The 24,948-nt window shown below is 49.3% G+C and overlaps 1 protein-coding gene across 2 annotated transcripts in view; it reads right to left on the bottom strand.

Annotated features, from left to right (window-relative positions):
- Window positions 1–24,727, bottom strand: part of PDE2A (phosphodiesterase 2A) — a 256,545-nt gene extending 231,818 nt beyond the window's left edge. Inside the window, exon 1 of one of the 2 annotated variants that reach the window (XM_060273988.2) lies at window positions 24,543–24,727. In XM_060273988.2, coding sequence (XP_060129971.2) covers window positions 24,543–24,656 — 114 coding nt within the window. In that variant the 5' untranslated portion in view covers window positions 24,657–24,727. Of the gene's footprint in view, window positions 1–14,098; window positions 14,551–24,542 lie in introns of those variants that run through there. The other variant, XM_060273990.2, reaches the window with a different exon arrangement.
- Window positions 24,728–24,948: the final 221 nt, after the last annotated feature.

Here is a 24,948-nt window from a genome sequence, read left to right as displayed (position 1 = left end):
CGCCGGCTCCCTCGGCCAATAATGCGAGATGAGCGCGCAACACCAGAGTCGGTCACGACTGGACCTAATGGTCAGGGGTCCGTTTACCTTTACCTTTATACCATTCAGTATTCCATTCCAGTGAGAGCTGGACCATAAAGAAGGGTGATCGCCGAAGAATTGATGCTTTTGAATTATGGTGCTGGAGGAGACTCTTGAGAGTCCCATGGACTGCAAGAATATCAAACCCGAGTGCTCACTGGAAGGACAGATCGTGAAGCTGAGGCTCACTGGAAGGACAGATCGTGAAGCTGAGGCTCCAATACTTTGGCCACCTCATGAGAAGAGAAGACTCCCTGGAAAAGACCCTGATGTTGGGAAAGATGGAGGGCACTAGGAGAAGGGGACGACAGAGGACGAGATGGTTGGACAGTGTTCTCGAAGCTACGAACATGCGTTTGACCAAACTGCGGGAGGCAGTGCAAGACAGGAGTGCCTGGCGTGCTCTGGTCCATGGGGTCACGAAGAGTCAGACACGACTAAACAACTAAACAACAACATTCCATTATTACATCCATCACAACTAATTTACACCGCTGAATTTATCTTAATGCTGCCAGCGTTTTCAGCTGTACAGAGTTATTTCCCATATATTTTCCAATCTTCTCTAAACTTATGTTCTTCTTGTTCTCTGATCCTATATAAAATAAAATAAAAATTCATTCCAGTAGCACCTTAGAGACCAACTAAGTTTGTCATTGGTATGAGCTTTCGTGTGCATGCACACTTCTTCAGATAGTTAAATCTGTGCTTTGTGCAGACTCTGTCAGCTTTAAGTTGCCATTCTTCTTTGGTTGGGACCTCGCTCGTTTTCCATTTTGGGGCTAACAAAATACGGGCCGCAGTGGTGGAATACATAAACAACCTTTTTTTGACACCTGGGAATTTCAATCTGAATTATCCCCAACACAAAGGACTCTGGGTTTTTTTTGGGGGGGGAGTACTTTTAAACATTTTTTTTCAATTAATTATGGATCATCGCTTATCGCTTCTCCCGCGTTTGATCTCGCCACACACAGAGACATCAAGTATACATCAAGATCGGTCACCTTGAGCCAAGGAGCCACCGAACCTACCTTGCAGGATTGTTGTAAAGAAAAAAAATGTACAAGGGAAGGGATTGTGTACAACACCTTCCACAGATAAATGGAATGAAATAAAATTGTAGCCTGTTGTCTTTGTCCATGGAGTTTTCTTGGCAGGGATACTGGAGTGGCTTGCCAGTTCCTTCTCCAGGTGGATCACGTTTAGTCAAAACTCTCCACTATGACCTGTCCATCTTGGGTGGCCCTGCATGGCATAGCTCATAGCTTCTCTGAGTTATTCAAGCCCCTTCCATTGATCCATGAAAGGTACCATAAAGAAGGCTGATCGCCGAAGAATTGATGCTTTTGAGTTATGGTGCTGGAGGAGACTCTTGAGAGTCCCATGGACTGCAAGAAGATCAAACCTCTCCATTCTGAAGGAAATCAGCCCTGAGTGCTCACTGGAAGGACAGATAGTGAAGCTGAGGCTCCAAGACTTTGGCCACCTCATGAGAAGAGAAGAATCCTTGGGAAAGACCCTGATGTTGGGAAAGATGGAGGGCACTAGGAGAAGGGGACGACAGAGGACGAGATGGCTGGACAGTGTTCTCGAAGCTACGAACATGCGTTTGACCAAACTGCGGGAGGCAGTGCAAGACAGGAGTGCCTGGCGTGCTCTGGTCCATGGGGTCATGAAGAGTCGGACACGACTAAAAGACCAAACAACAAAAATTGTAGCGGTAAGCTGCCTTGAGTCCCTGCCAGGAGAAAAGGCGGGATATAATAATAACAACAACAACAACGGAAACTGTGAGAATGATGAGGAACATAGCAGTGGGACTTAGTTCTGAGGCTTAGGATTGCAGTGTAAGGTGATGCTTGGCAGGGGGTTGGACTGGATGGCCCTTGTGGTCTCTTCCAACTCTATGATTCTATGATCCTATGATTCTATTTGAAGGACAATTGCAATTACACAGATACGTTGGTAGGATTGTAAGAAGCTCTGTAAGTTAAATAATAAAAGCCACTGTAAAGAAGATTTTTATTCAGGAAATAAGATATTATATTTAAGCAGTGGTTAAATAGAGAAAATATAGAATTTAGAAGTGACTGTGAGAAAATCATGAGGAAGGGTTGATGGAAGTCAGGCTTAAATAGCCAAAATGTGTATATAAGAATGGAAGTTGAAATGGAACTTAATGACATGTTATTGTAAAATGAATAAAAATTATTATTTATTTTTTTAAAAGAAAGGATTGCAGTGTAAGGCTGCACAGTCTTTACCGGGTTACCTGGGAGTAAGCTCCACTGAATACAGTAGGAATTACTTCTGGGTAGACAGTGTCAGGCTGCACTTACAATAAAGGAATAAACACTCCATGTGTTTCCTAAGAAATGGCTGGCTGCGGAAGCATTGCAATGAGAGGATTTGAAGTGGATTGGTGACGTTTTCCTTCAAAATTATAGGAAGGACTTCTTATGCCAGCGTCACCATTTCCTTCATTTGGAGAAGGGATTTTATGTTCAGGATAAACAGGGCTCCGGTCTCGCACCTACAAACACACACTTTTCATTGTTCTCCGAGACATGGAGGGGAGGGGAAAGGAAAAGCGGGACATTCCAGGATCAAATCAGAAACAGGGGCGGTTTCCGTAATTCCGGGACTGTCCCTGTATGCTGGGCAGATAGCAGGCAACTTGGAAGCATATTCACCCATACTGGTACATAGAATAAGACCATGCCTAGGACATTTTCAAGGAGGGTCTGATATGGTTTCAATTGGATGTGGGACCGTGTGTCGAAAAATATGTTAGAAAACCAGTTTGGTTTGGAAATACATTTTTAAAAAGTTAGATATCTGGGAATCTGGCTCACAGTAAGAAATCTCAACTTATTTGGAAATAGTTATGTTAAACTGTGGAAAGAGATTTAGAAAAAAGTTGGAGATCTGGGAGAGAGAATGAAGCTCTCCCTGCTTGGCAAAATCTCAGCTACCAAAATGAATTGACTGCCCATGATGTTGTGTTTATTCCAATCAATACCAATTATAAATAATTCAGGCTGCTTCAAAGAATGGAAGAAGGATATTTCTAAACTCATCAGGCAGGGGGGAAAGCCAAGAATTAAACATAAAATTATGATAGACATAAATGAAAGAGGAGGCTTTGCCCTGCCAGACCTGCAAATGTATTATGAGGCAGCCTGCTTGTGCTGGTTAAGAGAATGGATTACATTGGATAATGCAGACATCCTGGACATGGAGTGTCATGACTTAAAAACTGGCTGGCATGTGTTGAGATTTGTACACTTCAGGGGTTAGAGTAGAGGACCCTTGGGGTCCCTTTCCAACTCTTCAACTTTATGATTCATGGCCACCCCAGCCTCCTGTGGGTGGGAGTTCCGCAGTTTAACTACGTGCTGCATGAAGAAGAACTTGTTTTCTCTGCCCGGAACCTTCCAACTTTTAGCTTCCTTTCGGGGGGTATCTGGCTGGCCACTGTGAGAACAGGATGCTGGACGAGATGGGCCTCCTTTGGCCCGATCCATCTTCATAGCTCTTGTGGATTTATGATCCTAAGTCAAGTGCAGAAGCACTAAGATAACCAGGCAGCCACCCGCACGGCTGTTTTACACATTGCAGCTGCCGAGTCCTGTTCCAGACTGTTGTAAAACCTTGCGGAGGTCAATTACGTTTTTCTAGCATATCATCAACCCAGAAAATAAACATCCTCTGGCTTTTAAATTGGCAGGAGACAGATTACTGTTCAATCAGCAAATACAGCTGATACGCAACAAGGGTGTGGGAGGGAAGCAGGGAGGAACTGGTTCCGGCTCCTGAATGAACCTTGCCTTGTCGCCCCAGAGCGCTCCCAGATTCACGCTGTTTTCGGGTGGATTCGGCAACCGCAAACCAGAAAATTCAGTTTGTGCAATTATTCCCGATTGAGTCACACTGTAGAGCTGGAAGGGAATTGTGGAGCTGGAATCTTTAGCAGTGCTTCCTGCGTCGCAGGGGGTTGACAAGATGGCCCTTGTGTGCCCCTTTCAGCTCTACGGTTCGAGGAGTCTAAGGCTGGAAGAGCACTCCTGTTTTCAAGAGCCTGAAATTAAAGCCTGGATGCTCTCGGGATCTGCACAGCCGAAAGGCGGGCTTCAACTATGCAAGCGAAAGAAATGGGATTTTTCTGTGGAGGTTTTGTGTGTGTGTTCAAGGACAACATGCTCTCCACACACTTCCGCATAGCAGGGACTAGATGACCTTTGGTGGCCCCTTCCAATTCTATGATCTGCTGCTGGGACCATCCTCACCAGCCTCCTTTCCCTTAACAAGAAAAATCTCCTCCTCCTCCTCCTCGATAGGCACCATATTGGCAGAAGGGCTAATTACTGAGGCAGGCGGCAATTCACCACGATCATTAGATCTGCTAAGGAAGTGCATTTGTAACAATCATGTGCAGAAGGAGACGGATCACATTTCAGTTAGTCATGCCGCAGTAGGACGCCGTTTCACTGAAGAGGGGCTGCCTGCAGTTCAGGTCACAACTGCAGGGATGGGAGGGACCCAAAGGGTCTCCTAGTACAACCCCTTTGCACCCATCATGGGTTTGGCGGACCGTTCACAAGTGCAGCTCACACCTGCAGAGGATTCGCTTGGAGTCCTGGAGGTGCGCACACCAGGGTGGAGAACAGTCTTTACCAAAGGTGTCATGGGCTTTGAAGACACTCGAACTCAGGACGAATGGGGAAAACGTGCTGGGAGGAAGGCACGCTTGGCAAATCCACACTGTGATCAACTCCCACCCAGAAGCCAATGTTCCCACTGTGGAAGGATGTGTGGATCCAGAATTGGCCTCCACAGTCACTTACGGACTCACTGCTAAAACCGTGCTTATGGAAGACAATCTTATTCGGCTATGAGTGATCGAAGAAGAAGAAGAAGAAGAAGAAGAAGAAGAAGAAGAAGAAGAAGAAGAAGAAGAAGAAGAGGTGTGGGGCACTGTGGAGGGCAAGAGAAGCTCATCTAAGCCCACAAGGAGGAGTCAGTCCATCCATTCTGCACCAATCTATGAGGGCCAGATGACAATCATGAGCCAGCTGGTCAAGGATGATGCAGCGGTTGGAGGTTTGTTTATTCGCTCATTTGCAAGATCTCTTATCCAACCTTTGCCATAATGTCCCCAGAGTGGGATACCCATATATGATATAAGGATCACAGAATCGTAGAGTGGGGAGGGACCCCGAGGGTAATCTCCTCCAACCCCTTTCAATGCAGAAAACTCAACTAAAGCATCTATGACAGGTGGCCATCCAACCTCTGCTTAAAACCTCCAAGGAAGGAGAGTCTACCACAGGCATCCCCAAACTTCGGCCCTCCAGATGTTTTGGACTACAATTTCCACCATCCCTGACCATTGGTCCTGTTAGCTAGGGATCATGGGAGTTGTAGGCCAAAACATCTGGAGGGCCACTGTTTGGGGATGCCTGGTCTACCACCTCCCAAGGGAGACTGTTCCACTGTCTAGCAGGAAAACCGTTCCAACCAAAACAGAATGGTATAAATTCAGCAAAAGATGCAGGTCTGCCAAAAAGCAAAGTATCCTCCCGGACTTCCATCCTCCGCTTTGTGGGCCCTAATTTAATCATTTCCTCCCGCATCTTTTTTGATGATCCAAATCAGGCACCCCCAAACTTCGGCCCTCCAGATGTTTTGGACTACAATTCCCATCTTCCCCGACCACTGGTCCTGTTAGCTAGAGATCATGGGAGTTGTAGGCCAAAACATCTGGAGGGCCGCAGTTTGGGGGTGCCTGATCCAAATCTTTTACCTCTCCATTGTCACATCCCTGATACAGCTGTGGGTTTTACTAGGTGGCCAGGACAGGTGAAACAAAAGTCATTTGTGGGGAAACTGATCCCTCATTAACCCCTGCATTGCAGATGGAAGGGAACTATGGGAATCGCTTCCAACCTTGCTATTCTACGATTCCGTGATTCTAACTGGCAACGTGAGGGAATCGGGCAAGGCAAACTCCTGCCTCAATGCAGACATGGGGAAACCACACAGACACCCAAAGGAACGCCCTTTCAGAGCTGCCCCTCTCCTGTGTCACCCATTTCGAATCAGACCTGTGGGCAGCTCCATTGCCAGCGTTGGCAGAGGCACGCTCACCCCTTAATGACTGCAACATCACATGTCAGTGCTGGCAAGCGGCCAGGCCACTCGCCAAAGACAGAGCATCGCTTCCACCCTACATCGCCCTCAGAGGCAGCCCACTCAGTGGAGACTGTTTACATGGACAGCCTGAGTGATGATGCTGAGGAGGATCTGAGCTAAAATCTGGGGAAGGAGCCAAGAAGCGGGTGAGGTCCTCCTCCGTCCTGGAAGAGATGATATAGATGGAATGGTTTGCCAAGCGTTTGGCAGCAGGAACCTCTATGCAGCTTCCTTCCTTCCTTCCTTCCTTCCTTCCTTCCTTCCTTCCTTCCTTCCTTCCTTCCTTCCTTCCTTCCTTCCTTCCCCTACCTCTTCCCTTTCCTCTCCTTGCAGTTGATCCAGAAGCTGCAGTTAGTGCAGAGAGTAAGGTAAAGGAGTGTGGTGGAGTCTCCTTCTTTGAAGGTCTTTAAGCAGAGGCTTGACAGGCATATGTCAAGAATGCTTTGATGGTGTTTCCTGATTCTATGATTCTAGGAGTGTGACTGTTGCTGTCTATTTTGTTGTTTCTTCAGCTTTGTAAGCTGTCTTATGCATGGTACTATAGAAAGGCGGCATACAAATAAATAATAATAATAATAATAATAATAATAATATATTTATACTCCACCCATCTGGCTCGGTTTCCCCAGCCACTCTGGGCGGCTCCCAACAGAGTATTAAAAACATGATAAAACATCAAACATTTAGAAACTTCCCTAAAAGTGAAATGAAAGGAACATCTTTTTTGGGAAAGGCAACCATTCAGAATCTGCTAAACCTTTGGAAGTTTCAGATACAGGAAGCCTGGGCTGCCGCTCAGAGCGATTTACATCTCTGCCCCTTCTAGGTGGGTGTGGCTTACGGCTAACCTCTAGAACAGTGATGGCCAAACTTGGCCCTCCAGCTGTTTTGGGACTACAACTCCCATCATCCCTAGCCAACAGGACCAGTGGTCAGGGATGATGGGGATTGTAGTCCCAAAGCAGCTGGAGGGCCAAGTTTGGCCATCACTGCTCTAGAACAAAAAGAGAAGGTGGTGGTCAGCTTCCCTTTGTCCTTTTGACATGCTCTCGCTCTTTCTCTGCTCCCCTGGGTTTGGAAACAAGAAAAAAAAACTGCAGCAGCACCACCAGGGACTCGCAATCAGATTATTTCCCATTTAGGCAGGCTGCTAACACATATCAATTAGGGTGTGATTTATCGGAGTGTCACTGACAGTGGATAATTGCATTGAGCTGCAAGCCGAGAGATCTAGCTTCTGGTCAGTGGCTGAGGAGACTAAAGTCATGGGCTGCTGAGAGAAGCAGGGGAAGGGGGAGAGAGAGAGAGACCCTTCCCATTAAAGCATGACTTCCCGCTGAGTTTCCGACTGGCGGTCTCCAAAATGAAGGCCCCAAAGCAGGTGGGAAATGACTCCCTTAGCAAGTGCAAAGGAGAGAGAGAAAAATCAGATCCCTCCTAACCCATAGATGCCTTCCAGGATGTGCCCCAGTTGTTGGAGGCAGCCAGAGGTAGCAATCTCAAAGGTGGTTCCCATCTGCGCCAGCCAGCATGGGCAATGAGAGTCTCTGTTACCTTTGTTTATATCCTGACTTTTCGCCAGACCCGAGGCAGCTAAAAGACATTAAAAACAACGCAGGAAAAATACAAAAAAAGCTAAAAACAGGGAAGTCATTACAAAGGTGATTAACTTCACATAGAATTGAAACAATATTAAAAACAAATCTATTAAAATGGAGATAATAAAAGCGTTGCGGTGCTGCTTCTAAGGCCCTTTCCTTAAAACCCAGTCCGTTCTCCCTAAGTTTCTTGTTGGCATACATCTGTCCTCGAATGCAGAATCGTAGAGTTGGATGGGACCCTAAGGGTCATCCAGTCCCCCTGCAATGCAGGAATACGCAGCTGTCCCATATGGGCATCGAACCTGCAAACCTTGACATTATCAGCACCCCGCTGTGAGCAACTGAGCTACCCAGGTTGATAAGAGACATTGTCTTAATGTGGCAATGGAGTGCACCCTCCAGGGGTGAAGTCAGAATAACACCTGGGAGGCAAATGTGGCCCTCTAGACCTGCTTCTGTGGCCCTCTGGATTCTGGCCATGCCCCCTCTCCCAGGGCCCCCCCTCTCCATCCACCCCCCCCTATTGCTCTGGCTTGGCCAGATTACATTTTTGGACTGCATTGATGCCGTCTGCCTGCCTGCCTGCCTGCCTGCGTGGGGAGAGGAGTTTCTGTAGGGGGGGAGACCTCTGACCTTTGCATGCTTGCAAATGCACTGTATTGTATAAAAGGCAAAATTATTCCATCTGGCTAGGTTTCCCCAGCCACTCGGGGCGGCTCCCAACAGAATATTAAGAACACGATAAAACATCAAACATTAAAAACTTCCCTAACAAGGGCTGCCTTCAGGTGTCTTCTAAAAGTCAGGTAGTTGTTTCTTTCCTTGACATCTGGTGGGAGGGCGTTCCACAGGGCGGGTGCCACCACCGAGAAGGCCCTCTGCCTGGTTCCCTGTAACCTCGCTTCTGGCAAAATAAAAAAAATTCCTTCAGTAGCACCTTAAAGACCAACTAAGTTTATATTTTGGTATGAGCTTTCGTGTGCATGCACACTTCTTCAGATACACTTGAAACAGAAGTGTCAGACCCTTATATATATACAGAGGGTGGGGGAGGGTGGGTGGGAATGGGTGATGGGCTGATGGGAGTGGTAAACCTGTAGATGGCTGTTAACGACTGCTGATGACTGCAATAGGTCCTGCGGGGGGGGGGGGGGAAGCAAGGGCTGAGGCGCTAAAGAAAGCTTGATCATGCATAATGAGATAAGAATCCTATGTCTTTGTTCATCCCAGGTGGCTCCATGGTTTTAAGCTTGGTAATGAGTTCCAATTCAGCAACTTCTCTTTCCAGTCTGTTCCTGAAATTTCTCTGTAATAAAACAGCTGCTTTGAGATCTTGTATAGAATGTCCTGGGAGATTGAAGTGTTCTCCTACTGGTTTCTCTGTCTTGTGTTTCCTGATGTCAGATTTATGTCCATTTATCCTTTGGCGTAGGGTTTGGCCTGTTTGTCCAATATAGAGAGCTGAAGGGCACTGTTGGCATTTGATGGCATACACAATGTTAGAAGATGAGCAATTAAATAGTCCTGAGATGGTATGTTGGATGTTGTTGGGGACAACATCCAACAACATCCAACATACCATCTCAGGTCAGCACCAACACTTTGAATTGTGCTCAGAAACGTTCCGGGAGCCAGTGTAGGCTCTGGTACTGCTGTGCCCACTGGCCCTGGTTGGCACATGCCCCCTAGAAGATAGCCCACGAGATAATACGGCCCCAGGGTGAAAACATTTCCCTCCAGCTGTATTGCAGGGGTCCAAGAATATCTGGAATGAACCATGCTGGTTCCCCCAATGTAGAGACCGGAGGCCTCTGGAGACTGGGAGGGCCAAGGTATCGTTTTGTGTTGCTGGATCAATTCCTTTGCAGGAAAAAGGTTGCAGTGGATATTTATCTTTTTAAAATAATTTTTATTGGGATTTTTTATGAGCTGGAAATTTAGAACGTTGCAGAGCTGGTGCAGAAGGGAAGAATGGGGAGCAGGTTAAACAACAAACCAGGAGGTCCCCAGTTCGAATGTCTCCTCTGCCGTGGACTCCCTGAATGGCCACCAGAAAGCCATTTTCTTTTCAAGCTTTGGCAACTCTGAAATATGGGGATATCATCTGACTGACCTACCCTCCGTTGCTGTAAGGATTGCAAGGTACTACACACGAGAAGTCCTGAAAACACAAATGAACCCTGGGGAATTGGATTCTCTTGCAATAAAACAGAGTTTTCTCCATATTCATGAGGACTAGGAAGTTGCTTTTGTAAGAGACTGGAGGTCACAACAAAATCCTCATGATATGGTGAAGAATAAGGACATCAGCAGTTGGACAGGAGAGATGTTAAGAGTGGCATTTCCACTGGAAGTTTGGTCACTAGTCACCGCAGAACACATGCAATGTGCTCATTCAACCTTCCCCGAGCTGTTGCCCTCAGGATCTTTTGTACTACAACTCCCATCAGCCCCAGCCAGCATGCTGATGGGAGTTGTAGTCCAAAGCATCTCTCTGGCCTGCGCTAACTGGGACTTCTCTGAGTTGCAGTCCAACTCACCCAGAGGGCACCAGGTTGGGGAAAGTCCTGTGCTAACTCCTAGGCCCTGCTGCCTATTTTCAAGAGCAGAGAACAAGCAGCTCGCAGGCTTCTCTGCGAGATTCAACGGGGGACTCTAATTTCTCCGGCTGCGGGAAGAGGCGGCGGCTTCTGCCTCTTCCTGGAAGAGAAAATGAAGAAATGTTGCAATGAGTGTTGCAGGGCAGCAGGGAAACAGGAAATGTGAGGAACTCACGCTCAAACGGTCAGTGTCTTGCAAATTTTGCATTTCATTTGCCTCTGCTCCAACAGCTTAGGCACTGTGCTCGGATCCTGACTGCAGGTTTCCCACAATGGGCATCTGGTTGGCCACTGTGAGAACAGGATGCTGGACTAGATGGGGGGTCGCCCAGAGCCAGCAGCAGCCCCTTCGTATGGTTTTGTGGAATGAATGGTCAATAAGGTCCGGACACCGGCTAATAGTCCGACAACAAAGCAAGCAAATCAGGGTGAATACTGAATAAATCAGTCTGGAGGAGCCCTGGGTGTGTTTCATGTGGCAGACATCAGCAAACCACCCAGGCTCCCTAAAAAAACACATGAAAGGTCAGAAAGAAATCAGGGTTTAATGCCATCGTTTCTCACTATAGTTATCACACAAGAACATGTTTAAGAAGCCTCAAAGCTTTTCTTTAAATGTCAAGCGCAGGAGCGATGAGAGATTGGGGAGGGTGGGGGAGGGAGAAGACGAGCTGTAAACCCTTTTCCACAGCCACCGTCCTACCCACCCGCCCGAAAAATCATGTCCCTGCCGCACCCCTTGACCTGGTGCACAACTCCACACACACACACACCCTAGACCAAAAGGACTGTCCCTTCAGTAGCCTAGTCCCTTGGAGGTTTGCCATCTCCAACAGCTTCTAGTTTTGCTTAGTGCTGCAGTCGGATTATTTATCGATTCATTTTTATTATGCACACTTTTTTTTCCCCCTCGGATTGCAGGCCAGGTTATGACACCAAACGGCATAGACAAGAAACACAGTCCTCAGCAAGCTAAACCGCGGAAACCTCTAAAAATCAGCTCGATTGTGGCATTTTTTCTGTTGCTGACATCCGAAATACAATGGTGTAGTAAATATCATGATGTGATAGCAGGACATGGGCCATCCAGATCTCACTACAGGACTCTCCCTAAACTAAACTAAACCACACCTCTTCTTCCTAGGCAACCCCTCACCCCACCCCACTGGACTGAAGTACGCCTCTCGGTTTCCTGGATGCAGGGTTGTGCAGAAACCTCTGGCCTTTACATGTGCATAGGAAACTGTGCTTTACAGAGTCAGACCATTAGCTCATCTGGCTCATATTGCCTAGAGTTTCTCATACTTGGGTCTCCAGCCAGTGGCATAGCATGGGGGGGGCACAGGGGCAGTCCCCCTGGGGGCAAAATTCTTAGGGGTACAAAATTTCAAAAGACAAAAAAATAGTAATAATAAATCAAAAATAGCACATCCTCCCCCTCACAGAGAAAATCTCCTGATGATGGCGTGGGCAGATGGAGGAATGAATTTGAGTGATGGCTGCTTTGCTAGAACACCCTCTGCACAGACTTTAGAAAGCTCTGAGCAATCTCCCATCCTCCTCTCCTCCGTGCTCAGTGCTCATGGGGCACCTCGGCTGCCACTCAGGTCAGTCGCTGAGCTATTGCCCCTCCCTTCCACCCTATTGGCAGGGAGCGCCGAGGATGCTTGCCTTGCCCCGGGTGCTGGCAACCCACACTAAGCCACTGTCTCCAGCTGTTTGGGGGCTACTACTCCCAACATCCCTAGCTAGCAGGACCAGTGGTCAGGGATGGTGGGAGCTGCAGTTCAAAATCAGCTGGAGTTGGGGAAGCCCTGGTCTACCCTGCTGACTGGCAGCGAAAGTTCCAGGAGTTCAGGCAGGAGTCTTTGCCAGTCCTACCTGGAGATACCGTTGGGTATTGAACCCGGGACCGCCTGCATGCAAAGCAGATGCTCCTCCTCTGAGCTATGGCCCATCTGTTATGGCTGAAATGGCCGCTGTACAAAGGTGAGAGCCACAGCTGTCACTCTTCCTACTTTTGCACCCCACCCCGCCCACAAGTATGACGAATGTTCCCCACCGGTGATTGACAGTTGCTCGTTCATAATGATCCACATGTCCTCTTAAGCCTTAAAAAGGCTTTGCCAACCTGCCGCCCTCCAGATATTTCAGGCTACGACTTCCAACAGGTTGTCAAAGGCTGCCTTGGAAAGCCACAGCTGCCACAGCGCCGCTTCCTCTTAAGGCTCGCGCCACGCCAGCGCTGGCCGAAAGCATGTTGCATGTATACGTTGCAGCAAACAAACATCTCTGCCAGAATCACACAATCTTGGTCCGGAACGGACGCCGGTCAGGAAATCAGGGAACTGGAAGAGATCCACCGCCAGCCAGGCTTCCGCCCATCAATTCACATCATCCACAGGCGGCTGTTGCAGGCAGGGAGCAGAAGGGATGCCATTTGTGCCAAGATGCTCCAGCGATCAGGCAATTTTTTAGAAAACAGAACTGAGCCACATGCTGGAGGCTGGGCAGAGAGACGGCGGACTGGCTCAAAGTCACTCGGCAGGCTTCATCATGCCTGAGTGGGGATTAGAACCCTGGGTCTCCCTGATCCTAGTCAGATATTCTAAAGACTAACATGCTGGTGTCAGAGCACAACAACGGAAATGGGACAAATAAACACCCCCCTCAAAAAAACCAACAAAAAACCCCACAACAACCCACATTAGCAGTCTAAAAAGTTACAGGGTTCGAACGGGAAGCGCTCCAATTTGGAAAAGTTGCAGTACAGTACATCCACCCTGAAACTTTTGCAAGCTCAAACAGATTTAAAGTGGGATTGCGTATAACCTCCCTGATACCATCAAGAGCACAAACCACCACAACCGTACAATAAAAGAGGCATCTGGGGGGTCTCCCCTGGCAGACATTTCACCCCCAACCTGAAACGCAGCACACAGGAGAATCGTGAACAGGAAGGAAGAAAAGACCCAAGTCCAAAAACTTTAACGCTCAGAATCGTTTTCAGGGAATCTCAAGGCCAACGATAAACCGTTATTTCCCTGTTTTAGACATAGGGGATGGCTAGCTGCGATGCCCACCCGGACCCGAAGAGATCTGGGGTCAACAGCGGGAATTAGTCCTGACAGGGCAGAGGAAGGGTTCAGATGGGTGGATCTGCCGGCGGGATCCCTGGCAGATCAAGTACAGTACTAAGGAGCAGCCGTTCTCGCTACCAGAAGACAAGGAGGAAATGTTCCTCCGGCTTGTCCTGAAATGCTTAGCCTCGCCACGCACCATGCTCTGTAATGCTCGCCAGTGCTCAGTCACCTCGACTTCCCCAACAGGAAAACGCACACGCAACTGGAGCACAGTTGTTACGATTGCACACGTGCAAAAGCCCTAAAGCAGAAAGGCAGGCAGGAAGCAATTTTGGAGCCCTCTCGGGAACAGGGGACCCCCCCCCCCCAGCAAGCAAAAGTCGGGCGTTTCTTCTCCCCGGAAAGGATGTGAATCCCAACTATAAGACTAGGACAAGGAAAACAGGGAGGCAGGGTTACAAGCTGGAGAAGCAGGGAGTTTGGGAGGCGCAGCCGAGCGCCCCTCAAAGCGCATCGAGTAAAAACGGGTCCTTACACTCTCGGAGAAGGTGCCCATGTCCGGAGCCCATCACTTGCGATCCGGCCAGCCTGCTGGGTCCCTGGAAAGTGGTGCTGAGGCTGTGGGGAGACGGGGCTCAGCTGGGCTGCCCTGGAAGAGGGAGTCTCGTCCTGCCCATTTCCTCCAAGCTCCGGCTGGAACCGCTGCGGTCTGCAAGGCGGCTCTCACTCGGCGCGAGAGCGCGCGGCTGCCTCTCTCGGTGCGAGGATGATGCAGGAGTGAGCGCCCGGGCGAGGGAGGCGGGAAGGGGGCGCCGAGCCAAGCCGAGTCCCCCCCCCGCTCCCCAACTCATCTGCCGTGCCTCGCGAGGGAGCCTCGCTCACCAGGACCAGCCTGGATTTTTGCGTGAGTTAGGACGCACGATCCACAAGCGCTTTCCTGCACAGAAAGCGAGAGCGCAGCTTCTCCCCACACACTCCACCCGCCTCTCTAAGTGAGATTGAAGCTCTCTTTTATATTGGAGGAGCTGTGGCTCAGCTGCTTTGAATGCAGAAGGTCTCAATAATAGATCCAGGTAGGGTGGGGAAACCCTGGACAACCTGCTGTCAGCCAGAGCAGACATTTCTGAGCTAGGTGGGCACCATGGCTCTATATACCGGTAATAGAATCATAGAGCTTGAAGGGACCCCGATGGTCATGTAGTCCAACCCCCTGCAATGCAGGAATGTGCGATTTTACCATACAGGGACTGAACCTGCAACCTCAGCATTTATCAGCACCACCTAACTAATTGAGCTACCCAGGTGTAACTCAGTACAAGGCAGCTCCTGTTCAATTCAACTCTATTTTTTGTAGAACCACAGAGACTAGAATCATTGTTGTTGTAGTAGTAGTAGTAGTAGTTGTTGTTGTTGTTAAGGGGAAGGTCCCAAGTTCAGTTCCACCCTTGGCATCTCCAGGTAGGACAGGGAAAGAGCCTTCTCTGATACCCTGGAGAGCTGCTGCCCATCGGTGTGGACAACACCAAGCAAGGTGGACCAGTGTTCTGATTCAATATAAGACACTGACCTCTATTCCTATGAAATCGTGGCTTGCATTAGGTGCAACCGGCCCCTTTTGAGAGAGGCGCATGGCGGTAGGGATTTTGTAGGGCAAGATGTCAGCCACGGAATGCCCTGTGGCCCGACTCTGAAATCAAAAGTTAGCAGCCCACCGAAAATTCTCCTCACCCCTAAGTAAAGGGACCCCTGACCGTTAGGTCCAGTCGTGACCGACTCTGAGGTTGTGGCGCTCATCTCGCGTTATTGGCCGAAGGAGCCGGCGTACAGCTTCCAGGTCATGTGGCCAGCATGACAAAGCTGCTTCTGGCGAACCAGAGCAGCGCACGGAAACACCGCTTGCCTTCCCGCCGGAGTGGTACCTATTTATCTACTTGCACTTTGATGTGCTTTTAAACTGCTAGGTTGGCAGGAGCTGGGACTAAGCAATGGGAGCTCACCCCGTTGCAGGGATTCGAACCGCTGACCTTCTGATCGGCAAGCCCTAGGCTCTGTGGATTAGACCACAGCGCCATTACTGGGTGGTCTAGGGCCAGTCACTGCATCTCTCGGGTTGTTGTGGGGGTTAAATGGGGATGGGGGAGGGGAGGAGAACCACCTACGCTACCTTGAGCTCCCTGGAGGAAAAGGTGGGCTAGAAACGCAATACTAATAAATCTGCAGCATAGACGGCGAGGGGGCATCCTGCCTGCTGGCCGCCTGAACTCAGTTCACCATCAACTCCCTGCATCATAGAGTTGGGAGGGACCCAGGGGTCATCTAGCCCAACCCCCTGCAATTCAGGAATGCATACTCCTCCAGGTACTTGTCTGAAATGCTTCTTCGCAGAATAAACCTGCAGAACTCACTGCCATGGAAGCACACATGAGTGGAGATAATTTTGCTGCAACAAAAATCTAGCTCACCGAAAGGTGTCCCTGTCCATAACTTTTGCTCAGACCAGGCACAGGCGAACTCAGCCCTCCGGATGTTTTGGGACTACAACTCCCACCATCCCTAGCTAACAGGACCAGTGGTCAGGGATGTTGGGAACTGTAGTTTGCCTCTGCCTGGCTCAGACACACAACCTTATGAAATCATGCATGCTCTCTCTAGAGAAAGTTAGTGGGGAGAAGTGACTCCTCTCATTTCCCCCAATGCTACTATTTGAGGTCACTCCAGGCCTCTTTAAGGGTGGTTTTATTATCTACTCGTCCTGATGCTGTGAGCACCAACTAGCTCCTCAACACCCCCTCTGTCGGAAGAGTTGCTCACAAGGTTGGCCAGGGGCTTGGCTAGCCGTCCCCTGCAATGTCAGTGGCAGGTCTATGTGGAATGGCACGTGGGTAAAATATCTAGATTCAAATCCCCACTCGGCCAAGGTGGCCAGTGAATTTGGGCCAGTGACAGCCTCTCAGCCTTGAGAGATATTCACAATTCACGTTTCGTTATTTCCTCCTTCCATCCATGCCCTTGTTAAATCTTAGCTGGTCTGTAAGCTCCTTATGCAGCCACAGCAGTTTCCTTAGTTGCCCCCCCCTCTTCTTTCTTGCTGGTATTGTTTGCATTTGGGCCTTCCATATTTCACCCATAAGAAACTCCCATCCATCTCGAACGAGTCCTATGGTTGCATCTGCACATGACGGGAGCTGAAGCTCACAGAAGTTTCCTGCAAGTTTGCTAGAGAGAACTCTGTGAGAGACGCTCCCTTTGTGCCCTGATAGCAGGAGGGCTTGCCCTGCCTGGGCAAAACCTCTTTCCATCTCTTTCTGCTCTGCCAGCAATTTAGTCTAGGTCCATGTCTCCTCTGCCGCATTAGAGAGGGTTGGGTTGGATGTGTGTGTTAACTGGGACTGCACAGGGCAGAACAGCAAGTCAAAGGCCTGGAAACGATACCTTATGAGGAATGGCTTAGGGAGCTGGGTATGTTTAGCCTGGAGAAGAGAAGGTTAAGGGGTGATATGATAGCCATGTTCAAATATATGAAAGGATGTCATATGGAGGAGGGAGAAAGATTGTTTTCTGCTGCTCCAGAGAAGCGGACACGGAGCAATGGATTCAAACTACAAGAAAGAAGATTCCACCTAAACATTAGAAAGAACTTCCTGACAGTAAGAGCTGTTCGGCAGTGGAATTTGCTACCAAGGAGTGTGGTGGAGTCTCCTTAAGTCTCTTTAAGCAGAGGCTTGACAACCATCTGTCAGGAATGCTTTGATGGTATTTCCTGCTTGGCAGGGGGTTGGACTGGATGGCCCTTGTGGTCTCTTCCAGCTCTATGATTCTATGATTCTAAGTCATAGAATCATAGAACTGTAGAGTTGGGAGGGACCTCCAAAAGTCATCTAGTCCGCAGGAACTGCGGCTCTAGTATCCCTGATGGATGCCCCCATCCCACCTCTGCTTAAAAGCCTCCACCTTCTGAGGGAGCCTGTTCCACTGTCGACACCATCCCGGGACGTCAGGAAATCCAAAAATGGTGATCTCAGCATTGCCATGTATCTTCTACCTTACCGCCCTCTCCTTTTCCAGAGAGCTGTCCAAGGTCAATAACCCAGCCTGTTTTGCTCCAGGTGCAACAGTGCGTCAATATCACAGTTGTGAGATTTTCAGAAGGCTCTTCCCAGGCCCCTCTGCTAGCAAAGCGCTTCCCAAAGTGGGTGCAAAGCCGTTTCTTCAAGAGTGGATAGCCCAGCTCTGCTCATCTGACATGCCCCCCCCCCTCTCGGCATTGCTTTTTGCTGCCTGGTAAACTAGAAGCAAGAGCAGCAGCGCCACACTGCCTCCCAGCATGCACAATGACACCCCCCCCCCAATGGTGAGGGCGATGCATGATGCAAAACAGCACCAGAACCAAGCATGGGGAACTTTGCCTCCTGGCTGTATGGCTGAGATCAAGTTGGAAAAGCTTCAGGAAAGAGCAAGCAAAATGAGCGAGGAGAGGGGAGCAATTCCCCTGCGAAGAAAGGTTGTAACATTTGGGAGTTTTTAATTTAGAGGAAAGCAAAGAAGTGACCTGTTAGAAGTTTATGCTTTGGAAATGTAAAGAGAAAGAAGGTTCTTTTTATCATATGTGATGGTCTTGTACTAGTAAGGTTAAAGCTTACTGGGAAATGATATAGAATGAATTGAAAAGGATGTTTGAAATAACATCTGTAAACAAAACAAAACAAAACAGAAGCTTTTCTTTTGGGAATTATAGGGACAGAGCTACCTAAATTGTATAGAGATTTATTCATGTATGCAACTACAGTGGCAAGAATGTTACTCACCCCAAAATGGAAAGAAGCAGAAGTCCCAGCAAAGGAAGAATGGATACAAAAACTTATGGAATATGCAGAAATGGCGAAACTTACCGGAAGAACATTGGCAGGATTATTGCCATAACCTGCAGTTTTATAAGAGTACATCTTTAAAGTAAATGAATAAAGGAGCAAATTAAGTTAATGTGGATATACAGGAGATATTAAAAATAAATTTAAGGAACTGCAGAAAGAGGGGGAAGGAAGTCAAGTTTTGAAATGTTAAAATGATTGTAAAATTAGTGAAATGTATAAACTTGAAAAATATAAATAAATTTTATACGTAAAATAAAAAGTTTATAAGATTGTGCATGGCAGAGAGAAAGGGGAGGTTAAAAGGTTTCCCTTTGTCTTTGTAGCCCTAGAACTCATGGGCTTCCGATTAAGCTGAACATTGAAAGATTCAGGACACCGAAAAGGAAGTGCTCTGCACAGAACATACAGTATATAAACTATGGAACTCCCTGCCACAGGAGGGCAATGATGGATTTAAAAGAGGATCTGACAAATTCATGGAGGAGGAGACAGCTATTGGATGCGCTGCTTATGAATACCAGTTGCTGGAAACCACAGGAGGGGAGAGTTGCTCTTGTGCTCAGATCCTGCATGTGGCTTGCCCATACAGATATCCGGTTGGCCACTGTGTGAGAGCAGGATGCTGGACTAGATGAACCTAGCTGAGTTCCCTGCATTGCAGAGGGGGTTGGACTAGATGAAGTTCTGCAATTCTATGATTCTGTGAACCATCGCCTGATCTAGCAATGCTGCCCATTGGCTCTTTGAATGTTCTTCATTTATCCTGAATGAAATACCGATTAAAATACGTTTGCTTGGGGAAATCCACCTGTGAGAATATATTGCCTGAAAACAGTCCCTCCTGACACCTCCAGAGTCTGTTCAGCCTGGCTTTCCACAGATAAAACTTGCCAGTCGTGCCCCCTCGGCCGGCTCCAAGAGCAATAAAATAGCCACACAACCCATTAAGCAGAACAAACAGGAACACCTCCGCTCTCTGCCGCCACCGCCTGCCTGCCTGCCAGCCCTACTGCCTTCCTGAGATTCCACTTACTCTCCCCAGCAAGAGCGGAGCAGCGTGTGCCTGTTGCCAGAATAGAACGGAATTCCTGACAGCCAAGCAGGGCCCGCCTTCCAGGGCCGCTGTGCGTCCTGGATGCCGACAAGCCACACGGGCGGATGACCTTCTCAGCCGACTGGCGCTGTCTCCTCTCATGTGCATAGCACTCCTTTTGTAGAGCAGAACATTTGCCTGCCATAAAACCAGAGAGGCGTAGTCAACAGGAGGATGTCGCCGGTGCAATTTGCCATTTTTTAATTGGCAAGGCGCTTTAGGAGAGTCTTTAGCAAGCCTTCGAGGGCAAAGTCAATTATTCTCATCTAACAGATAGCGGACTTTATTGCTCTCTGTTACCGATGCTGTGCCATCAACGGGGATGGCTTGCTGGAAAGGGTAAGGGCGTAAAAAGAGGGTGCTGGATCAGGCCAATGCCAGCATGCTTTTCTCACAGGGGCCAACGCAGAAGGCTTTTAAACTCTTCTTAATGTTGTGCTATAATGTTGCCGCCTGCTCTGATAGCAGAATGAGCAATGCATACATGCATAATGATCTGGAACAAAGAACCATAGAATTGGAGAATTGGAAGGGGCCCAGCAGAAGTAATTTAGTCCAACCCCTTGCGAGGACAGGATTGCAGCTAAAGTATCCTGTATACCGGAAGGACCATCTCCACCCCCATCATTCAGCCTGGACACTGAGGTCCAGCTCCGAGGGCCTTCTGGAGGTTCCCTCACTGTGAGAAGTGAAGCTACAGGGAACAAGGCAGATGGCCTTCTTGGTGGTGGTGCCCGCCCTGTGGAATGCCCTCCCATCAGATGGCAAGGCGATAACCAATTACATGAAGGCAGCCCTGTATCGGGGAGTTTTGAATGCTTGGTGTTTAGTTGTGTTTTTATATTATGTTGGAAGTCACCCGGAGTGGCTGGGGAAACCCAGTAAGATGGGCGGGGAACAATTTACTTACTTACTTATTATTCCTGCATTGCAGGGGGTTGGACTAGATGACCCTGAGGGTCCCTTCCAACTCCAGAATTCTAGTAGTAGTAGTAGTAGTAGTAGCAGCAGCAGCATACTTGAGAGGTGGGTACCCAACCTCTGTTTAAAAACCTCCAATGAATGTTTAAAAACCATTGCTTCATGGAACCTGCTTCCAGGCAAGGTACCCCTTGATGCTATCAAGGCTAGTCTATTCCACTGGCAAATAATCCTTCAGAAGCATCTGGATATCATTATCTCCTGTCTGGAGATGAGCCAGCGGGGGAACGACAAGTCCCATGATTTGAGGTTGATGCAAACATCCTCAAAACCTCGAGCCAAACGGTTGCCATCTGGACGAATTGATGAGGTGCAGGGCTGGGGGTATCTCGCTCCATGTGAAGGGGGACACAAAGTCCAGTTCTGCGGCACGGAAAGGTTATGAGCACGGAATGTTTTTTAAAATATTGACAAGCTGGAAGGCGTGCTGAGGAGGGAGATCAGGATCGAAAATGATCTGGAAACAGAGCCTCACGAGAATGGTGGAGGGAACTGGGAATATTTAGTCTGTGAAAGAGGAGGCCGAGAGGAGATGGGATAGCCATCTAAAGAGCCGTCACATGGAAGATGGAGCAAGCCTGTTTTCTGCTACTCCAGAAGGGAGGATTGGAACCAATTAATTCAAATGACAAGAAAGGAGATTCTGACTCAACATTGGGAAGGACTTTCTGAGGGAAAAGAGCTGTTTGACAGCGATAGATAGCAGACTCTCTCAGAAGGTGGATTCTCCTTCATTCGAAGTTTCTGAGCAGAGGTCGGATGGCCATCTGGCAGGGGTTCTTTAGCTGTGTTGTAGGGGGGCTGGACTAGATGACCCACGGTACCCCCCCTCCAACTCTACAATTCTATGGGAGGCAAAGGTGTTTTCAAAAGTGCTAGGAAAATGTGCAGCACAGAAGGGAGAAATCACAGGGACTGAGTTGACTAGTGGTCACACAAGGTCTAGTTCAGGAGGTCAGCAACAAGAGATCTAAAGTAGACAAAAGTGTTCTAGGTCTTTGTTCACCCGATATCATTGATGGGGGACTTCACGTAACGTTGAATTAATCTATGGAATTCAGAAGCACAAGGCGTGACAAGCGCTGCTAGCTGGGGAGGTTGGGAAAGGGTTTTCTTACACCAATTCATGTGCATGGATTACTCCACATGTCAAAGGGTCCAGTTATGATTCCTTAAAAAAAAAAAAAACCACACACCTGTATTTTACTGATATTGGGATAGAACAGAACTAAGAAAAAAACAATAACATTATTGCCAGCCCACCCCCTTCCCCCAAGAACAGAGACGGCATTAAAAAATAGTACCAGTACATTGGAATCAAGCTGTAAAGCAGGGGGTAGGCAACCTAAGGCCATGGGTCACAAGCGGCCCACGGGGGTCGTTTAACCGGCCCATGACCCGCCCCCGAAGCAAGCTTCCTGCTTGGCGAGTCCCTGTGCGCTGTGCTAAACCGGCGCAGCGCAGTGGACTCGCTTCCACTGTGCCGGAAATCGTGTCTGTGCATGCTCAGAGGGCGAAAATCACGTCTGCGCAGACGCAGATGCCGAAAATTGTAGCCACAGGCCCACAGAGGGTTCTTCGCTGGAGTGAACTGGCCCAGGCGAGGTAAACCTTGCCGCCCCCTGATGTGAAGGGATGCCACACAGCAAGAAGAAATCAACACAAAGTGTTCTTCCACAACGTCCTGTGAGAAGCTGATGCACAGAAGCCATCTTCAATAAAATATTGAATAAACTTTCATAAAATTAAACCACACCCTAGAGAAAGTGGTGTTTCTCGTTCCAATATGGGCTTCTCTCTTTAGGATGTTGTTAGCTTATCCGTAAAAATTAACTACCGACCAAACAGCCAACTCCCTGCCCATGGCACAACAGCTTTCAAGAAAGGCCAAAGTTTTGCACCAGCGATGCAGAATCATAGAATTTGACAATTCACCCCAGGAACCAGCCTGCGGGTTTCAAAAGACCCAGAGCTGCCCGTGGAGAGCCAGTGTGGAATAATGGTTAGAGCATCAGATTATGACCTGGGAAACCAGGGTTCAAATGAAGTTTCCTGGGTGTGACCTTGGGGGCCAGTGATCAAATCATAGAATTGTAGAGTTGGAAGGGGACACACACGGGTCACCTAGTCCAACCCCCTGCAATACTTCACCCAACGTGGGACTTGAACACACACCCCTGACATTAAGGGGTCTCATGCTGTACCAGTTGAGCTATCTGTCCCTGCCTCTCAGCCTAACCTACCTTGCAGGGTCGTTGTGGGAACTAAATGAGGAGGGGAGAGAACAGTGCACACTACCTTGAGCTCCTTGGAGGAGGAAAGGAGGGATATCAAAACAACAACAACAATTTGCCACCCATCATGCACACAGCTTTGAGGTGCTGGTGGGTTGAGAAGCAGGTGCTTGGAAATAGAAGAATGGGCGTGTGTGTTTTCACTCCCCAAGTAATGCGGCCACTGGCCTGCAGAGTCCTCTGGGTGCTTGCAGAAGGGGAGAGGGAGATACAGACGCCAAGCCAATGCTCTGAAGCTGCTTCTCTGCTTGCCCACAGCAGCCAGCAACTTTCAGAGACTTCCAGGGCCTCTGCTCTGCTCGCAGGAGCCTTGCCGTGCCGAGGACGCCTGCATTGCAGCGAGCCCGCTCTGCCTGCGGCTGGCAGGAGCGCGCCACGCGCCTCCCTGGCCCTCCCGAGCCGCCGCGAGGGTCGTGGCAGGCAGCCTCGCCGGTGCCCCGCGAAAAGAGTGGGGGGGCATGCATGGGGTTGGCCTGCAGAAACGGGAGGCGTTTCTCAAGGCGAGCCCGGGGCGCAAAGAGCCCCTCCATCCTCCGAGAACTCAAGCCGAGGAGAATGAGGAGAGGAGAAGAGAGCCAGGCAGAGGCGGCAGAGCCCCTCGGATTGCCCAATAAGAGAAGAGGGAGGGAGGGAGGGCTTGAGAGTACGAAGGAGAAGACATAAAGGAGAGGGGAAGGATAATGAACATGTGAAAAAAGGTGTTTTAGCCAAGAGAGAGAGGGGGGGAGGGAGGGAGGGAGGGAGGAAGGAGAGGGAGAGGGAGAGGGAGAGGGAGAGGGAGAGGGAGAGGGAGAGGGAGAGGGAGAGAGAGAGAGAGAGAGAGAGAGAGAGAGAGAGTGGAAGGAAGGAAGGAAGGAAGGAAGGAAGGAAGGAAGGAAGGAAGGAAGGAAGGAAGGAAGGAAGGAAGGAAGGAAGGAAGGAAGGAAGGAAGGAAGGAAGGAAGGAAGGAGGGAGAGAGAGAGGGGGGTGTTTTTGGTTAATTACAAACAGGACTTGGTCGCTGCAAGAGCGCATTCCCCCTACTCAAAACTCAACCGGGCAGAGATTAAGGCTCCTAAATCTTTCACATGCTTAGTTGAGAACAAATCTTTGGGGGCTGATATGCTAGCTAGCGGGACAGCAAAACTGTAATAGCTTCGCAGTGCTTCTGGATAAATCCTGTTTGGGGGGCGCACTAACAAGCGTCCCACTTTGTCCCAGCAAACTACGAAATGGTCTCCTGTTAGGGATGGGATCAAAGCCTTCAGAAGAGTTGCCTTCTGTTTATGCAACGCATGACCTTCACTGTGCTTGCGCCATGTCCACTTACGAAGAATCCAAGAGTTGGAAGGGAGCGAGCGCCCCCCCCGGGGTCATTCTTCAGCCCAACCGCCTGCAATGCAGGAATCACAGAGAGTTTCAAAGTGCTACGAACGATGCTTTGGAATATCTTTTGAGACATCCCAAAGTTAGCCGCAAGTGCTGCGTATGTAAGGAAGGAAGTGGCATTCGAAACACAGAACTTAGAACAGAGTAAAACAGGTCAATTTTCGGGGGTCGTCGTGGGGAGACAAACTTGGTCTATCGCCATCAAGAGTTCCTCAACTGCAATCAAGAGTTCACCGTGCCACGTACAGAGCGCCGCGAGAACATGCAAAGGGAAGGACATCCCGAGCACGCGAAGAGAGTCACCACCTTTGGGGACCCCCCTGGACCCACCCCACCCCAAAAAAGAAGGGGGAACCTAAAGGAGCGACCTACCTGTAGCGTGTCCGAGCCTCGGGCCGCCGCCTCCTCCGCCTTCAGGAAGACCTGCTGGCCCCGTCTGAAAAAGTGAAGGGCAGCAATGAGTATGTGCGGCAGGATCAGGACCATCCTGCTGCCCCGCCGGGCTTGCAGAAGCCGGCTGAGGACCGAGCGCGGCCGCTGCTGGAGCCGGGAGACTTTTGCAAGCGAGAGACAGAGATACACACACACAGAGAGAGAGAGAGAGCGCCCGTCCGTCCCCGTTCCCCCCCCCCCCCCAGTGGCTGGCCTGCCTCTGTCACACACACTTGGCTTGTCATGCACACCTGCTCGCGGGAGCGCGGCTGGGCATCGCTCTCTCGCTGCCAAGGAGAGGGAGAAGCAAAGAGGAAGACTTCGCAGGATTGCTGCAAGAAGCAGA

The sequence above is a fragment of the Zootoca vivipara genome, chromosome 4 (assembly GCF_965207765.1).
Source record: "Zootoca vivipara chromosome 4, rZooViv2.hap1.1, whole genome shotgun sequence".
NCBI classification, from domain to species: Eukaryota; Metazoa; Chordata; class Lepidosauria; order Squamata; family Lacertidae; genus Zootoca; species Zootoca vivipara.
Note: the sequence above shows the minus strand (reverse complement) of the source record. Positions and strands in the feature narration are given on the sequence as shown.